Consider the following 18,103-nt stretch of genomic DNA (forward strand, 5'->3'; position numbering starts at 1 on the left):
TAGCAACTCAGAGACCTATGTTCTTTATAACTAGTAGATTCATCATCCTCAAAGCCTGGTCATTGATTGCACCCAGCCTACCTCATTTCCATGCACATTCCATGGGCTAGAACTCAGACCCAGGGGCTTACCTGCTACAAGGGAGGCTGGAAGATGCAGCTCTGTGTCCATCAGTGGAAAGAGATTGAGTTGTAGCAATCTCTATCACACCTCAAGGCTCTCATCATCTCGCCCCATCCACCTTTCTAGGCTCATTTTCAGACTTACCCACTTCCAGTCACACACAAATTCAAGAGATGCCATAAGCTATCATACTGCTAGGCCTGTGCTCATGCTGTTTAGTCTACCTACAGCCCTCTTTCCCATTCTCATTCTATCTATTCATTCATCTGTCCATCTATCCATTCATCTGTCCATCCATCCAACAAATATTGTTGAGCATTAAATAAATGCCAGGCACCGATCTAGGTGCTGGGATATTGAATTTAGAACCAAATGGAAAACAAGCAAACTCCTGTGCTTGTGGGGCTTGTATTCTAGCAGGGAGAGTCAGACAACAAATAAACAACAAGATAAAATAAACCAGCTATATATAATGTAAGAAAATAGCAATGACTAGGAAAAAAAAATAGAGCAGAGTAAGGGAATCAGGATGGAGGTGTGATTTGAGAAAAGTGGCCTGAGAAGGTGAAGTTGGATGTGGACCTAGAAGAGATGAGAAAGGCCAACCTGAGGATATCTGAGGTTAGAGCATTCTGTGCAAAGTCCCTGGGGTGGGAGTGGTTTCACAGGTGTGAGGAAAGGCAGGGGGACTCTTTGGCTGGAGAGTAGTGGGAGATGAGGTCACAGATCATGGGGACAGGGTTGGGTGGGGTTTGGGGGCTGGATCCCTCACAAAACACACCCATCTCTTAGTTTTAAACCTAGATATCCCTTCTTCAAGAGAGCCTTCCAGGGCCCTCTGTGCTAGGGTGGGCCCCTCCCCTGTGTATGTTAGCAGCCTTATCAGAGTTTTCTTACTGTGTGTGTGCTTTCTCACCCCCATCCTGCACTGTGGGTCCCGTGAAAATGGAGCCCCATCTTCCTTGGTCACCCTTGTACCCTCACGGAATACATATGGTACTCAATGTGGAGATGGGATTGTCTTCACCTGTAAAATGAGGAGGGCTCTCTCCTCGCAGGTGTGTTGAGAAATCTAAGCAAGATGACCTGATTTTAAGATCTAGTTCATGCTCTTAGTTGGCTTTTTTGTCTTAGATAGCAGATTACTCCCCAACTCTTTCTCTAGATTCTTGAATGACCATGTAGCAGCTTATTCCTGTCCCATCTAAGCATATTTCCATATCTAATGTGTGACTTCATCATTGAGTCCCCTCCCAGATGAGAACAACTTTCTAAGGGTCCTCCTCTGACCTCCTGAGCTCCACTCTCTAATTCAGAAGATTGCCAAAATCTCACCCAGCCAGTTGGCCCACTGACTCCCTGATTAATGGTCTGAAAGCATCCCCCTTGACCCAACTACAAGCTTATGACATGCCAGCCCACAGGGCACTAGCATTGGTGAAGACGGCATGCCTCCAAACATGAGCTGCCATCTCACAGCCATTATGAAGTGCCTGAATGTTGGGGTCTGTCATCTCTATCATGCTCTCAGCCTTTAGTGTGGATGGATTAAAATAATGTCAGGTGCCCCACCCCCAGCAGACAAGAATATTCTTTATTTTAACTATTTGCTGGCTTCCAGATCCCTTCCTCCCCTAGATCACAGTGGGGGTGGCTGTCTGCAAGCCACACTTCCCAGAGGCCTTACCAGTGAGCTGCCCATTCAGTTCTCCTGATGGGAGGCACCGGCAAGAGACGAAGGCAGCTGACTTTCTGAATTTGGGGGTTTTTGTGGTGGCAGCAGCAGTGACCAGTATGCATGCACTCCTAGATATTCTTCAGGCAGTGAGGTCTCAACAGCCATCCAGTGAGCTTGGCTTTGAGTAACACAGTTCCGTTCCTCCAGCTCAGCGTAACAGCAGCCTCCTGAATTTACCAATATTAGGGTCATCTCATCTTCTCACTTTTTTTTTCCAGCTTTAATTACATGTATTTTAAATTCAAACAGGTGACCAAAGACATTCATTTGGAAATTTGATTACAAGGCTAGTTGACTAAAAAGTAGTTTGATATGCATTCCTAATGTGTGACTTCATCACGCATTAGGAATGCATTAGACCTAGCAATAGGTCTAATAAGTTTTATCTACTGGTTACCAAGTTGTGACTCTCTAGGGCAGTGTGACATGATTAACTATAAAAGGCTTGAATCTTATAGATACATTGATCTAGCCTTGATATTGGTTCAAAATCTATTTGCACAACTAAAAATAAATATAATCAATCTTGACCTGCATGTTTTCTTTCCATGTCCATAAAATGAATAACTTTTTCTGATCACCAGTTTTCCATTCAACAGCCAAGTAAATCTTGTAGTATTAGGCAGAAATGGTTACCAGCTTAGGGATGTCAGAGAAAACTGGCTTCTTTCAAAGGGCAGACAGCAACCCCTCATTGGTCAAATTGTCAGGTTTTAATCAAGTAACTTCCCATATGTTTTGAAATTTTCCTTTGCATCTAGGCATATTCATTTATCAGCTCCCTTACATTAAGTGCCATTGCTCCAACTATCCAAGAACATATCCCAAGCCCTGATGCAAAAGCTCATTTCACTTTTGCTTTCATCCTCCCAACAGTTCTCATAACCAGTCCCCTGTACTAAACCCCATTTGAAGCACCTGGATGGAACAGTTTTCCTGGCTCTACACTGACAGTTCTCCATAGCAGAAATGGTGTCAGAGGAACCATCTCTCAAACATGGAAACCTGAGGTTGGTTATCTGACCTGATTAGGTCCCAGTAATGACCTCGTTGCCTAGGGGAAAGAGGACCCTGGAAATTCACAGCACTCAAGAGCAAAATGACTACTTAACATATCACCTATTTTAAGAGACTGGGGTGAGGTGCCTCTTGAAGGCAAAGCTGGGAGACTAATCAACTGCTGCTGTGGTCACAGGGATGGTAGAGCTATGGGTCTCTGGTGTAGGCTGGCTGCTGGAATCAGCAGAAAGAAAACTGTAGACTCAGCTCAAGGCGAAGATATAAAACTAGAGAGCATCCTTGACAACCAGAAAAGAATCTCTTTAATATCCTGTAGCCATAAGAATGATATAACTGAAAACATGACCCTAAATTTGATCCTGCAGGTTGCGGTTACCAGTTGAATTCACAGCCTTGCCGGACCTCCAATATGAAATATAGGGTGTTGATCTGGAAGGAGTGAGACCCTGAGAATAGTAGAGGGGGACATTTGGGTGGACTTCAGCAAATCTAACTCCTGAACTGAGGAACAAAATGTGTATGGTTGGGTGTTCCACTGATATTCCTTACAACCCAGCTTTGCATGCAAGATCATCTTTTCCACATCTGCCAGGCATCCCTGACTAGCCATGTACATTGTAGCTACAGACAGAACCCACCTCAGCCTTACAAACAAGGAAATTGCCAGTAATCTGTGAAATGCTCTTCAAAGCCATTTGTCACCTAAGTGGACATTAGACCTCACAACACGTAAGGGCACATCATTTTAGTGAAGGCAGGAACTGGGCATGGATGCTAGTCCCCATGCCTTTTAGCCATGTGGGTGATAACCTAGTGCCTACCCCACTCTGAGAATCAGTTTCCTCATCTGTTAAAATAGGCCTGACTGACATCCCATGGAATTGCTATGAGAATCCAGCTGTATAAGACTGTGAAGGGCCTGGGATTACAGTGCCCTCTTCCTCTGTTTTGGGGTAGTGTTATAATGCCCAGAATGGGAACTAGGAGGAAAACATCCCACTCAGGAAGGTGTCCCCCATCCCTGGGCAGCTAGGGTAATGAGACCTGGCTCTGGGCCCGGTGCAGGACGCTTTCAAGCCTGTGTTTTGAGGCCATTTGTGACTTTACTCCATGAGCTTAGATGGGCAACCCGCCTCCTTCCCCTGGACCAGAAGTCCCAAGACTCTTTAAAAAGGAGAGGGACTTGCCTAAGAGCAGCCGATGTGAGGTGATGCGACATCACAGCCTCTTCCAGGTAAACTCCTTCCAGCTGTCCTGCAGGCGAGGGGTAACCCGTGTTGAGAGTATGCCTCAGAGCAGCCTTTACCTCAGATGGAAGTGGGAGCCATGGCAAGGACCCTGGCTAGTGGGAAATAAGAGATGTGGAAGGCACGATGGCAGGCCCCAGGTCCTGATGCCACTGTTGTTTTGTCGTAAGACCTCATCAAATCCCAGTGCCTCACAGAGCCTCACTTTCCCTACCTGAAAACAGGGGCTGTACCACCAAATAAATAAGAACAGAAGCAGGGATGGCAGAATGGAGTGCTCACCAATTCTGCCTTCTCTTCTCCTTCCTCACATCACGTGGTCTCCTTGCTGTGCCTGATCCCTCATCACTAAAAGGAGGGCCAACAGGTTGCCGTGGGAATGGAGCAAGGTGGCATGGAGACAGCAGCCCCTGGCCAGAGAGTACCCACTGTACCTCATCTAGAAGCAGTCCTGGAGCCATGCACTAGGCCACAGCTTTTATGGAAATGTATGTCATGCGATCTATTCAGGAGTTTGAAAAATTACAAAGGGAGGTCTGGAGGCTTGGCCCAGACTTCACCTGGAACCGGTCCTGAGTAGGAAAGGCACATGAGTTACCACCTATTTTGATCAGACAAGAAAGAGAAACAAAGTGAAATGTGACAGGAGAGCATGGGTCCTTCAGGCAACCTGCTGGAACAGGGCCCCAGGGTGTGTGTGGGGGAGTCCCCCTGCCTCCTGAGCAAAGGCTCCAAGGGCAGCTGGGTACCGGCAGGGGAGAGGCTGGGATGCCAGACACATGAGGCAGCACCAGGGGCAGGCCAGCCACAGCAAAATTGGCCATGTTGGCTGAAGGGGATTGGGGGCTCCAAACCAGGGTCTGTGGTGTCCCCAGCCCAGTAGAGTAGGCTATCACTGCTGCCTCTAGGCTCTGCTGTAGCCTGAGGGCTAGGCTGGCCACAGCAGAAGACCCCCTGTAGTGAAGTGGCACTTTAAGGCAGCTGAAGCAAGGAGGCCAGATCACAACTACGGGAACTGGGGACAAGCTGTCCCTGGGTCCAGGGCTGCACAGCACTCCCCCCACCTCCCAGACCATGTACAGCTCCTGGTTCAAGTAACAAATGTGTTGTGTGCATGCTGGCCTGGGCACAGCAAGTTACCAGCTATTAGGACACAGGTTCAGCCTGTGATACAGTGGAGATGGGAACAGGTCCCTACTGATACCACCTAGCCCTCTGTTTTCTGGGCTCTGGTCTCCTGCTTGCCCTGTGTTTCTGTGTGCAGGGCACCCTCCTAGAACTGGGTCACCTCATCACACAGGCTGTAGAGGGAGATAGCACCAGCTCACTGAGACACTGGAGAGAAGTTTTCATGACGGAGTCTGTGCTTGAACTTGGGGAGAGATGTGTGAATGGGGAGGGAAGCGGGTGCTCTGGGTTCTCTCAGGAATTCCTGGAGGCCAGAGTATGCATGTGCACACTGAGGGTGCTCCTGCCAATGGGTGGGAAGGTGTCTGTGCACAAATGTCTGCAGTGAGCCTCTGAGCTGCAGTGGTGGTGGTGGTGACGTGGGGTTTGGTGGAGACAGGGAGTGAAGAGGTGAGTGGAAAAGGCAACCATAGGCCAACACCTGCTGCTACAAGTCAAAGGGAGGAGTCATCATGGTAACCAGTGCCCCCAGCACCCACATCTCCAGTCAGAAGCCTGGAGGGAACACATCACTCTCAGATATTCGCTAACTTAGGTCTCAGCCCCAAAGGGTCCCTGATTCCTGGGTTCCCCTCTAGCCTCATAGAGGAGCAGGTAAGGATTTGACCTGTGAGGAACAGGGCACAGGAGGTCAAGACCCTGAGGCCTAACCAGCCCCCTAAAGCCTACAGAGCCCCAGAAAGGCTAGGTGCCAAACAAAGGGTGTTGGGGTATGCCTCTCAAGCCATTACCAGGAAGGCTGGTCTGGGAGGGGCCCTATGACTCCAGACACAGGCAATAGACCATGCCCAGCCACAAGCTCATCATGAGAAAGGTGATGTCAAGTGGCCACAAAGGAAATCCCTCTACAGAAATGTTTCTCTTGGGTGGCGAGGACAGTTTTTGAGGACATTATGCCTCCCTCCCACCCCAGATGCTTGGCTGCACCTGGAGCTGGCCCCTGGCAGACAGGTAAATGGGGAGGGAAGGGCAGCCATGAGGGACAGGGACCTTGGTTTCCTGCAGAACTGACAGACAAGGGGGCAAGGAGTTACAAGAATGGGTACCGCATGTGCATGTATGCTCTTCTGTACACAGCCGAGCCCTGGCCAGCACCCAGTCTACCCATTGTGGGCCTCACACATCAGGGAGAGCTGGCCCTCACTGTCCCCTTCCAGGGCACACAAGTCAAGAAGAGAGGGGCAGCGCTAGTGGCAGCCATGGCTTGCTGCACCCCTCAGAAGTTGGCACAGTTTCTTATTGCTCCTCTCAGCTTGGGACGCCCTCATCATCTGCAGAAAGGACACAGATGGAGAGACAGTGGTGGCAAGGGACCCCAAGAGAGCCCCCCTGCTAATCACAGAGCAGGGAACAGTAGGTGAGACTCAGATTGGCCACAGGGATGCCCCATCCATGTTCCAGTCCTGGCCAAAGGCCCTCATAGGCCTCCCCACAATAGGCTGTGTGACATTCCGAGAAGCCAGCCAGCGTCTACAGAGGCAGAGCTGCTGGAACTGCAGCCGCCTGGTCTCCCCTTGGCCATAGTCACTGGAACCCTGCCCATCTTCGGCCAGCTGCCTCCAGGGACCACAGATGAGCATCTTAACAAAAATAACTCTGAGTCTGTCCCCTGTAGGGTCCAGGTTTCCTGAGAGCACTCAGAGGACCGGGGCGAAGGCCGTGAGGAAGGATATGGCAGGCGCACTCCTGCCCCTCGAGCCGGGGTCACGGCTGTAGGCGCTCCAGGTATTGCGGCAGTGGGTTCTCCTTAATATACTTCTGGATGTACCAGCATGTGAGATGGGCCTTCAGATCCTCCTCCACCACGAAGTCCAGAGCAGCCTGACAGCCGGGCAGAGAGAGCAGTCAGTGCCCAGAGGCCCAGCTCCCACACCTCCCAAGCTATTCCTTCTGCTGCCCAGGGCTACCGGTTCTACCCAGACTGCAATGGAGGCAGGCGGTGCTATCACCACCCCTGTATTTCAGTTGGGGACACTGAGGCAGAAAGCATTGGTAAGTTGCCTGAGACATGTGTCATAGAAGAGAATGAGGCAGGATTGGATCCTGAGCCTCTGCCCAAAACTGTCCAAGAGGCGGCTTCAGTATAGAGCAGCTAAAAGCCAGGTGGCAACATGTGCAGGGGCTACACCTGGAGAACCCCACCCCATTGCCTGTCCTGGCTGTCCCACACCTACCCTGAGGCCTATCTCCAAACAAGCCCGCCATTTCCATTCTCAGGTCCTCTGCATTCATGGGGTATCTGTCTAAACTCCTCTTTATCACTTATCCTTCATTTGACAGCTCCTGGTGGCTAGCGGGTCAGGGCGCCTCAGGGCTCTCACAGCCCAAAGGGCTTCCTGTGCCCAGCAGAGGTCACACTTAGTTTTTAATGGGCTCCCAAAGGCAATGGTGTGAAGCAACTGCGGCAGGGGTGGGCAGTGTGTGGCCTTGATCTATGGCTGTTGTCACTGTCTCCAATAAGCTCAGGAGATGGAGAACAAGGGCATGTCTTGGGCACCTCCCTGCCCCGCAGGGCCTTGCACACAGCTGGCATTCAATATTTGCTAAAACAAAGTAGAGGACAGCCTGGGTGGGGTTGGTTGTCCTGATGAAAAAGGAAACAGGCAGCATTTACTGAGTGCCTACTATGTGCCTGGCACTTGCATGGTTGACCTTCTAATACCCCTCAACTGGCCTTGTGCATTGCACCATACAGTCCACACCTGATTCTAGGGTTCACAACCTGAGACACTCTAGTGACAAGATTCCAGTCTATTCTCCCATTTTGCACATAAATTGAAAGCCCAAGGCTCTGGTCAGAGGTCACATGATAAAGGTACTAGGCAGGCAGGGCTTCCCAGGATGAGGGCAGGGCCCAACTCCCCTTTACCCAGGTCAGTACATCTGGTTTCTTCACTGGTCACACAATTGGCTCCTATAGACTTCATTCCTCCCCAGCAGGCACAAGACCCCTGCCCTGGCCCAGGCAGTACCAACTCGACTAGGCAGAGGGTAGAGGAGGAGCAGAGGTCTGAGGCAGGAAGAGCAGAGGAAGGAAACTGGGCCCCCAGGAACAGTCCTCAGAAAGCCATTCTCTGCTCCAGGATGCAATTCCCTTCATTAAGTTCAAACCTGCTCTCCAAGCAGTATGGGGTTTGAGGTGCTTTGGGGATGAAAGGGTTGGGGGCAGGGAATGTGGCATGAGCCAATTTACTTGAACATTCATCATCCATTTGTTCAGCAAAGATTACTGAGCACCTATTACAGGTGCTGGGACCTCAGCAAGCGAGCTCCTGACACACAGTGGGTGTCAGTAGCCCTGGATGCTTAGTTGTGCAGAACCTAGGACCTGGGCCCAGAACCACTGCCACCACCCCAAGAGTAGCTAGGAGTGGGTGAAATGTGCTGCCCGACAACCTCTTGCTCCCAGCTGTAAGCGGTTGCTAAGGCAGGCACTCATCTGCACTTTGGCCAAGAAACAGGCTACAGGCAGCCACCAGGGCTATGGTTTCCTCTAAGTGGGAGGGCACACCTCTCCACTCCCACCTCCCTACCTTGGCGAGGTGCTTGGCAATGCCACGCCCGCGGTAGGCATCAGGAACCTCTGTGTGCTGCAGGTCCACGATCCGTTTGCCCACATACTCGTAGAGCAGGACGGCCCGGTCATGACATCCTGCAAGAGGAGGTGAACACATGAGGCTGTGGAGACTCTAAGTGCCTGACCTAGGCACAGAGGGCAGGGTAAAGGAACAGGCATTTAGAGCCAAGCTGTGAAGTTGGATCTTGAATTACCTTCTGTGCCTGTTTCCTAATCAATAAAATGGGGATATAGTAAAGCATTCCTCATAAGGGTGTTTGCAGAATTAAATGAGGTAATCTCCATAAAATGCTTAGAGCAGTACCCGGAACACTCAAGGTGCCCGTGAGCCTTTGCTGTTAGTCTCAGCATCCTAGTACTCCCAGCATCCCCCACAGTCCACCTTTTGCTTCCCTAGCTGAGCATCTTCCTAAGGATCTGGAGTCCCAGCACTGGATGCAGAGCAGGGCTTGGCAAGTCTCCAACTAAACCAGAGCCTGAAGAGACAAGAGAACAGGCCATGAGAGTCATCAAGGCTACCTGTCAGGCCCATGGAAGGTCAGAAGATGTGGCGCCAATGTCCACGAAGATGTGATACTAGGCATGCATGCAGGAACAAAGTGGCCTTTGTGCCCCCTCAAGCCTGCCAGTCTACTTGATTTAACTGGAGTTCCTCCAACCAAAGTCTTTAGTTCCCCATCTGTCTGTCTGTCCATCCATCCAACCATACATATCCATCCATCTATTTATCCATCCTCCATCTGCCTGCCCATCTACCTACCTAGCCATCCCATCTGTCCATCTGTCCACATACCCATCTCATTCAACAAATGTTTACTGAACCTCAGGCACTGTTTCAGGTGCTGAGGACACAGCAATGAACAAGCCAAAGAGAGAGCCCTGCCCTCATGTAACTCACTAGAAGAAGAGACAGAACGAACAAAGCAGCAGGCAGAGGGTGAAAAAGGGGGCGATGCTGGGTGGAGATGAGACAGGAAGGAGAGGCACTGGGCTATGTGATGTCTAGGGAAGTGGCCTGGGCAGAGAGAATAGCCAGTACGAAGGCTCTGAGGCAAGAGTGGGCAAGGAAAGGGTGGAGATGAGGGCAGGAAGGGGGTTGGGGTGGGGCAGGTCCTACAGAGCCTCTTAAGCCATCATGAGCTGGGAGCCACAGGAGGGTCCTTGGCAGAGGAGGGACAGGCTGTGATCATGTCATGGGATCCTTCTGGCTGCTATGAAAACAGACTGGGGGCAGAAGCAGAGGGACCAGTGATGTGGCTGCTGCGCTAGTCCAGGTGAGTGACGAAGGGGCACAGAGGGAAGCAGTAGAGGTGTAAGGAGGAATCAGACTCTGATGGTGTTTGAAGGTATAGCTGGCAGGTTATGCTAATGGCTGGGATGTGGTGAGTGAAACAGGAGTCGAGGACAGCTCCAAGGTGTGTTGTGTCAGGGAGCTGTGAATGTATGAAGAAAATAAGTAAGTTGGGTTGGGGGAGAGACAAGGCCATTTAGTCAGAGGTAGTCAAGGGAGACCCCTCCAAGGAGAAAGCCTCTGAGCTGAGAGTGATCAAGGAAGAGATAGCTGAAGGAAGGGTAGGGGAAAGACAGGCAGAAGACACAGCCAGTGCAAAGGCCCTGAGGTTAGAATACATAATTCACTGTCCCCAAAAGAACACATGTCAATGCTAAATGTGTTTCTCTGATTTTTGAAAGGATACAAATGACCAGTCCAGGATCTCACAGCAAACTGGACACCACAACAGGGTCCAACCCCAATTAGGAGGCTTTCTGGTTCTCCCCGAAGCTCCAAGAGTGAAGCTACAATTCACTTCCCCATTTCCAGATGGGGAGACTAAGACCCAGAGGATCTGCATCACACAGCGAATCCGAGGTGAAGCTGGAACCTAGGTCTCCAGACTCAGAGCCCAGTCCTGTCTTTCTGCGTCACCTCAACACACCCTCTATCTACTGCCTCCAGGCCTTTGCCTGGGTAGTTCTCTCAGCCTGGAATACCCTTCCCCCTCCTTAGGCCCAGGTGAGGAAGGCCCCCAGCCCTGCCTCTTTCCCATGCCTCCAGGGCCCCCAGCACCTCCTCCTCATGGCCTGATTGCTGTTCTGGTGGGCAAGAGGCCCAGCTTTGGCCTCCACTGCTGCCTGCCCCAGCCATGCAGCACAGGACTCATTTCTTGGCTCCCACACCTGCTGGGGGATAATTCAGCTCACCCAGGACAGGAAAGCAGAGATCAAGAGACTATTTTGGGTTTGACCTGGTCACCAGTCACTGAAGGAGCTTCCCTGCCATTTAATTACCGGAGAACTCATCAAGGGTCAACTACATGGCAGGCAGGGTTTAAGGTGCAGGGTATGCAGAAGAAAAGAAAACTGGCTCCTTCATTAAGGGAGACAGACAATAAGCAATATCATTATGAACAATATAGAATTCAAAGGTGATGAGCTGGAGAACAATACAGCAGAGAAGGGGTGAGGGGGCAGGGCTGCCATTTTAAAGAGAGTGCACAGGAAAGGCTTCTCTAGAGCAAAGACTTGAAAGGGGTGAGGAATCCAAAAGATGTGGGGGATGAACAGTCCAGGTAGTGAGAATAGCATGCCCAAAGGCCCTGAGGTAGAATGTCCAAGAAGCAGTGAGGGGCAGGCAGGGCTGTGCTGGAATGAGTGGGGGAGAGTGGCAGGGAGCCATGCTGGAAGTTCTGGGGCCAGATCATGTGGGTCCTTGCAGGCCACTGAAAAGATCTCGACTTTTGTGCCACTGCCATCCCTACAGAGGGAGGTGGTAGAACCTTGATCCTTGCAGGCTTACTAGCATTCCTCTGTTCATTTGCCTACCCATTCCCTCAATCAACACTCCTAGAGTGGCTACCTGGGTTGTGGATGGACCAGAACCCAAATGGCCTTGGGGAGTCTCTGACCCACCATACTCCCCACCTCTGTCAGTTCCTGGTGGTCACATGGCCTCAGTCACCACTGCATTCCCAGTGCTCTGCCTAGGCAAGACATCCAAGAAATATCTGTCCTACAAACAACTGCTATGCTCTTTCTGCCAGACACACTATAGGGGTTTGAGGCTGACTTGCAGGCTACTGGTATGCCCAGCACTCTAGCCTTCCCAGAGTCTGGCCCTGCACCTTTAGAGAGACAGCAGATGGGAAAATGGAAAAAAAAAAGAAAAAAGCCTCACACTTTGTGGGGCTTTGCCATGGGTCCAGCTCTCTCTACGTACTAATCCTCATGAGAATCTTATATAATGGATAGAATTCTCAGAGCCCTGTTTACAGAGAGGGAAACTGAGGCCCCAAGAGGCAGTCACACAGCTCTCAGTGTGGAGCTGGCTGGAGACAGGCTGAGCACCCTTAGGGGGCTCTTTTGGCTGAAAGAGGAACAGAAGGGCATTAGGGCCACCAGTGTGGATATGAGTTATGCGTGAGGGAAAGAGCATATTAATGACACTCCCTCACCATTCCCCCCACTAGCCAGACCATATCACACTAGCTGAGGATGAACCAGACCCTTAGCGGACAATCCAAAACACCTGGCCTGTGGTCTGGCACCTTGGCCTTAGAGGGCCCGCAAAGACCACCCAGTCCCAACTGCCCACACCTGACATGGCCCAAACTCCCCTTCCCCTCCCCGAAATCTGCCTGGAGAGACCCAGAAAATGACCAAGCCCTGTGGCTCAGGCCAAGATCCCAGGATCCTTCTTGCCTTGTCTCTCTCTCAGACTCCAAGTTGATCCATGGATATAAATTTCAAAACACGCTTGGAATCTGGCCACTGCTCACATCTCCACGGGCACCCCATGGAAGCTGAGCCGGATCCATCCGTCCTCTGCTCAGGGCTCTGGTCCAGCCACACTGGCCTCCTCACATTTTCTCACATACACCCAGCTCTAGAGTCCCCCGCCTGTTAGGCTGTTCCCTCCTCCTGGAACCGCTCCCCCTAGAGCCTCCCAGGGCTGGTTCTTCCTTATTATTCATGATGAGCCTAAACACCACCCCAGAGGTCCTCTGACCATGAGCGGAAGGCAAGGGCTGGGCTATCAGACTCCTCCGACCCTGGGCACACGGCCATCTGTCACCCGTGTCTGGGCCACTGGATACTGCTAATCTCTGTTCATGGCATTGTGGGCAGAGCCCCAAGGCATGGCAGGGCTGGGCCCAGGCTCTTCTCTGGGTTGGGTTCTGTGAGTTGCCAAGAACTGGAAGCCTCTGATTAGCAAAGGGGGTCAGTATTCACCACTCTTAAGGGCCACAGAACAAGCCTAATGCAGAGAGGGGTCCTGAGTTCTAGTCCCAGCTCTTCCAGGTGACCTCAGACCAGTTGCAACACCTTATGCCCAAGACCTCACTTGTCCTGGGACAACTGCTACTTCCCTCTTGGGCCTAAGAATCACGTGGAGATCACAAACTAAGCTAGTTTTGAGAAAAGTTAAAGTGATTAGGGGAATGGGACCCTTCCCTGGGTCTCTCCCCCAGTATCTCCACCAGCCCTGGCCCCAGAATCAAAAGCCCTAGGAAGTTACTAGAGGAGATGGTCACCAAGAAATCATCTTTCCTGACGGGTGGGGAAGAGGAGCAGGGGTTCTGAGTAGGAGACATGGGTCTTTGCAGAGAGTGATGACTGCCGCCATCTCCGCTCTGCCCTCACCAGCCCTGGGAGGAGGGCAAGTGGATCAAAGTGCCCTTTGTGCGGATGAGGAGAGTGTGGCAGGGGCAAAGCCAGCACCAGGCCTTCTGCTTCCTCTGAGAGCTGAGGTAGCCGAATGGGGACAAGTGGGTGCAGGAGCAGGGGGCAGGCCCCCAGAAGCGCCCAGTTGGTGTTTTGGGTGTCTTCATGTGCATAGCCTGGTTGGGGAGGGGCCACACATTGGTGGCTCAGAGGTAGGTTAGGCAGAGGGGACTGCAGCCTGGGAAAGCTTAAGGGGCTCAGCCAGGATGCACATGAGTGTAGACCCTAGGAATTACCTAGGAAAGTCCAACCACAGTCCCAGTCAGTCCCCTTGCCACAGCTGGCATCCCTCCACCCACTCTGCTCAGGGACAGGGCTCTAGATGGCCGTCATAGGATGCTATGGGGGATGGGGGCTCTCTGAGGGCAGCAGCACGGGCTCATGCAGGGGCCTCGTACCCAGGGATATGAATGCCACAAGCCCTGCTGCTGCGCTTTCAGCCTTGCTGCCTCTGGGGGTGCTGAGGGAGGCCAGAGGTAGCTGCTGACTCTCTGGGGCCTCAGTCCTCCCATATGGAAAATGGGGGTTGGGGAGAATGTGGAAAGCACCAGGATTCTAGGACCCCCAAATGACTCTTCCTGAAGCAAATGAGACACTCAGCCCTGGCTTAGAGGGGAGATGGAAGGCCAAAACTGGGGCTACCTAGGGGTGGCGGCTCAATTTTGGCTTAGGTGCCTACTGGCTGTGTGCCCTGTTTCTCCACCTATGAAATGGTGATATACAAATTAGCATTTCAGAACCTGGATTTGGAGGTCAGACAAGCCTGAGTTTTGTCATTCTCACACATCCTATGTCAGCGAGACCTATCCAGGCTTCCTTCAACATCTGTCTAGGGGCTAGCCATTCCTCTCCACCTCTGCTCACACTGCCTGGACTAGTGCAGTAGCTATCCCTGTTGTCTTGCCTCACACAGTCTGTTTCCCTCAGACCAGCCAGAGCCTAGAACATCCCATCCATTCTCTGCTCAGGACCCTGCCATGCACCCAACTCACTCGGAGTTAAAGCCAAGTCCTCACAATGCCCTCCAAGGCCCCTGTACCATCTGCCCCCATGACCTCCTGATATCATCTGCTATGATGCTGCTCCAATCCCTGCTGCTCTGAATGTTCACCAGGCACCATAGGGCCTCTATACTTGCTGCTGCTTCCACGTGGAATACTTTTCCCACTAGCTGCCTTCCTTACTTAAATGCCACCTTCTCAGAGAGGCCCTCCTGGACACTTGATTCTAAACAGCAGCCCTTTCCTGACATGCCTTTCCTGCCCTGCCTTATTTCTCACCAGGCCCTTGTTTTCTAGGACACCTCATACTTGATTTATTGTCCGTCACCCTCCAGACTGTCAGTCCCACGAGTCCTCAGTATCTAGAACAGTGCTTGGCACACAGCAGATGCTCAAAAAGGACCTGTGGAATGAATCTTAGCTGTTCAGCCTCCACGGTGCAAGACCTTGGGTGAGTCCATTACTTGTTCATGCCTCAGTCTTCTCATCTATAAAATGGAAGAGCAGTTTCCCCTCACCGCACCCAGCAGTGCTATGAGGATAAGGTGTGACTCTAAAGGCACAGGGCCTGCTTGGAACACAACAAAAACTTAATACAGCTGCTCAAACCTCTTCCTTTACCCAGGACCAGAGCTTGCTGGAACTTCACCAGCCCAGCTTTGCTATGGGGATGGCTTGGGCTTCAGGAGCCCCACAGGCCACTTTACCCCTCAGCCTCAGTGTTTATACCTCTCAATGGGCATGATGAATTGGCTGTCAAGGATGGCCTTGCAGTTCAGAAGACACTATGACAGGCTGTTCCCCTCCCCAGCTGAGGCAGGGTGAGGCCCAGACACAGATTATCTCTTCCCCCTCCCCCAATATGTACACCTAGACTGGGCCAGCTTGGGCTGCACAGCCCCCCAAGTCCAGGTTGGGGAGGGGCTGGCAGCCTTGCACTGCTCCCTGGACTTGGCTAGGAGATCCCTGATCCATTTTATAGTTTAGCCATATGGGTAGTAGGTTCCAGAAGTGGGCAAGTTAGAAATGTGGCTGGGCACCTCCAGCCCTGACAATAATCAGCTTAGAGAGATGTCTTTTGGCTAGACTCATTTGGGAGAGAAAGAAGGGAAACCTCGAATGTCTCCCTCTCTGTGACTGCCTGAGCCACCAAAGGAAGCAGAGACTTCTCTGGAGCCTCAGAAAAACCACAGGCCTCTCCCCACAAGAGTGGCCAAGGCACTTGAGTGTCGCAGCCAGCTCGGCCACAGTTGGCACCATGGTGGTGGAAGGACTTGCTTCCATGTGGAAAGAACACAGTGTCTGAGTTCTGGCTCTGGCACTTCATGATGCTGGGCAAGTCACTCCTGCCATGTGGTCTTGAGCCTCTGTTTACTCATCTGTAAGGTGGGGTGGTGATCCCCACATCATAGGATATTGTAACACCGATGGGCTAGGGCCTGGCTCAATGCCCTGCACAGCCCAACAGGCATCTGAGAAATGTCCATGCCCCAGGCCTTGGCCCCTCCTGATTGTGTCCAAGTGCAGACTGGAGGAACCAAGTTCCAGGAGTCAGACCAGGCAGGACTCTATCCCAGTTCTGCCTCAACTCACTGTCTGACATCAGGCAAGCCTCTTCCTATTCTGGACCCCTGCCGTCCCTTCTCAGAAATGGACACAGTGGCCTCTAAGGGTCTTCCCAGTTTGGACACTGCCACAGGGAGCCCAGCTGGGAAGGAAGAAAAAATTAATACTGAAGGGGTGGGATGCAGGGAATTCATGGTTCTTAATTTTATAATTCTATTTTCTATCTTCCAGACCTCTTAGGAGGAGGGGTGTAGGCTAGTGAGTGGAAGAACCTTTCTTTACAGGGAATCAAGACTTGACTTCGCTTTTAAAAATAATGGTTTAAAAAATAATGATCAGTACATGTTTATTAGCACTTCCTATGTGCCGCAGGAGCTGTTCTAAGCCTTTACTCTGATTACAGCATTTCATCCTTACAACCAGCCCAGAAGTGTACGCTGCTGTTATTCCTGTAGTAGGGATGGAGAAACTGGTGCACACAGAGATGAGGCAATTTGGTCAAAGTCTCAGAGCCGCTGGGGTAGGACGATAACACTATACCCCTCCACACACCCCCTCGCCGGGAGAAGCCCCTCTCTCCATCAGTCCCAAGTCTGCCCAAAGGATTCTGCACTGCCGCTTCAGTGCAGAAAAGCTAAGGTTCCCAAGGGCAGCAGGACGCCATTTAACACCAGGGGAAGGGGTAGGTCATGGCTGACCCGCTCTCAGGCTCTCTCAAACGGCAGCCGTCAGCGGCTGTCTAACACGAGAAAACAGCCGGGGCTAAGCAGGTGCGTGTCCCCAGTGGTTAAGGTAGGGAGCTGGCGGTAGGGGGCCAGAGCTTCTTCGCTTCTGCCTCCGCCCTGCCCGGGGTCCTGCTGCCCGCCCTCCCAGGATGTCCCACGTGGGCCCGCCCCTCCGCGGGCCGTGAGTCGGCCGCGCCCCCACCTAGCTGGCGAGCTCAGCCCCCTGCCCGCGCCAGGAGTGCTGGGCCAAACCACTGCCATCCGAGGCCACCTCGCAGCGCGCGCTTGCGACGCCCCTCCTGGGCTGCGGGCCAGGGGGGCGCGCGCCCCAGCTAGGGGGCGGCCTCGGCGGGCCCCGCTCGCTGGAAGACAAAAGGCGGGGGAGGGCCGGTCACCGCGTTACCATTGAGCCGGACAGTGAACTGGCGGCGCCGACGGTCGTGCTCCACGCGGATAGGGCAGCCCTGCTCCAGCGCGCCCACCGGCACGGCGGCCGTCGAGTGCGCCATCTGCGCGCGGGGAGGAGGCCGCTTGGACCCCGGGCTAACGCCGACGCGGCGAGGCCGGGAGTATGGAGAGGTGCGCGGGCCCGCTGCGGCGGGCGCGCGGAGGTGCGGGGGTGACAGCCGGGGCTCTGGGAGGGCGGGGGCGCGGGGCGGCCGGCAGCCCGCGCCTGAAAGACCGCAGGCGACGGCGTTGAAACTGACACTCGGCGGCGGCTGTAACAAAAAAGAGGGGGGGCAGGAAATCAGCTGTGAGGTCACGTGCAGAGCGCAGCCAGTGGGCGCGGGGCCTTTTTGTTTTGATACATTCCATCCCACTCTTAAAGGGGCCGCGCGCCTCGCCGGCTGCGTTCCAATTGAAGTTCCAAACAAAACAACGCACGCCACATCCGTCCCGAGGCCACTTTTCCGTCTTGCGTTTGACCCACAGCCAACTTTGGGGCTCCCACAGGGATCCCTTCTTAAAAAGATGTAATGATCTCTAGGGAAATTCTAATCATCCCCTCTCAAACACCATTTAAGTACTTGCTGTGTGCGTGGCCTGTGCATAGCAAAGCGCTATTGAGTATAGATAGAAAGCGCTCAGTAAGGAAGGACTCACTGCGCTCAGTGAAAATTTTCATTACAAGCCTGAGAAATAGATATGCTCGATTCTATTTTACAGATGAGGAAATAGATACCCAGTGCAGTGAG

At 52.5% G+C, this 18,103-nt stretch overlaps 1 protein-coding gene across 1 annotated transcript; it reads right to left on the minus strand.

Moving 5' to 3' along the window:
* Positions 1-2,341: 2,341 nt before the first annotated feature.
* NATD1 (N-acetyltransferase domain containing 1) lies at positions 2,342-17,627 on the minus strand. Its single transcript, XM_011378136.2, has 3 exons — positions 17,311-17,627; positions 8,850-8,968; positions 2,342-7,137 (listed from the first exon to the last, which is right to left on the minus strand). The coding sequence occupies exons 1-3, from the start codon at positions 17,414-17,416 to the stop codon at positions 7,021-7,023; spliced, it is 342 nt and encodes a 113-aa protein (XP_011376438.1). The 5' UTR covers positions 17,417-17,627; the 3' UTR covers positions 2,342-7,020.
* Between the last annotated feature and the right edge of the window lie 476 nt (positions 17,628-18,103).

This window comes from Pteropus vampyrus, unplaced genomic scaffold, assembly GCF_000151845.1.
Source record: "Pteropus vampyrus isolate Shadow unplaced genomic scaffold, Pvam_2.0 Scaffold331, whole genome shotgun sequence".
NCBI classification, from domain to species: Eukaryota; Metazoa; Chordata; class Mammalia; order Chiroptera; family Pteropodidae; genus Pteropus; species Pteropus vampyrus.

Excerpts from the sequence above, each read along its gene's own strand:
- NATD1 (XM_011378136.2), bottom strand. The coding sequence starts at position 17,416 with ATGGCGCACTCGACGGCCGCCGTGCCGGTGGGCGCGCTGGAGCAGGGC. Across the intron at positions 8,969-17,310 it reads GTTCACTGTCCGGCTCAATG|GATGTCATGACCGGGCCGTC; the intron begins GTAACGCGGTGA and ends CTCCTCTTGCAG. Across the intron at positions 7,138-8,849 it reads TTGCCAAGCACCTCGCCAAG|GCTGCTCTGGACTTCGTGGT; the intron begins GTAGGGAGGTGG and ends CCCGGCTGTCAG.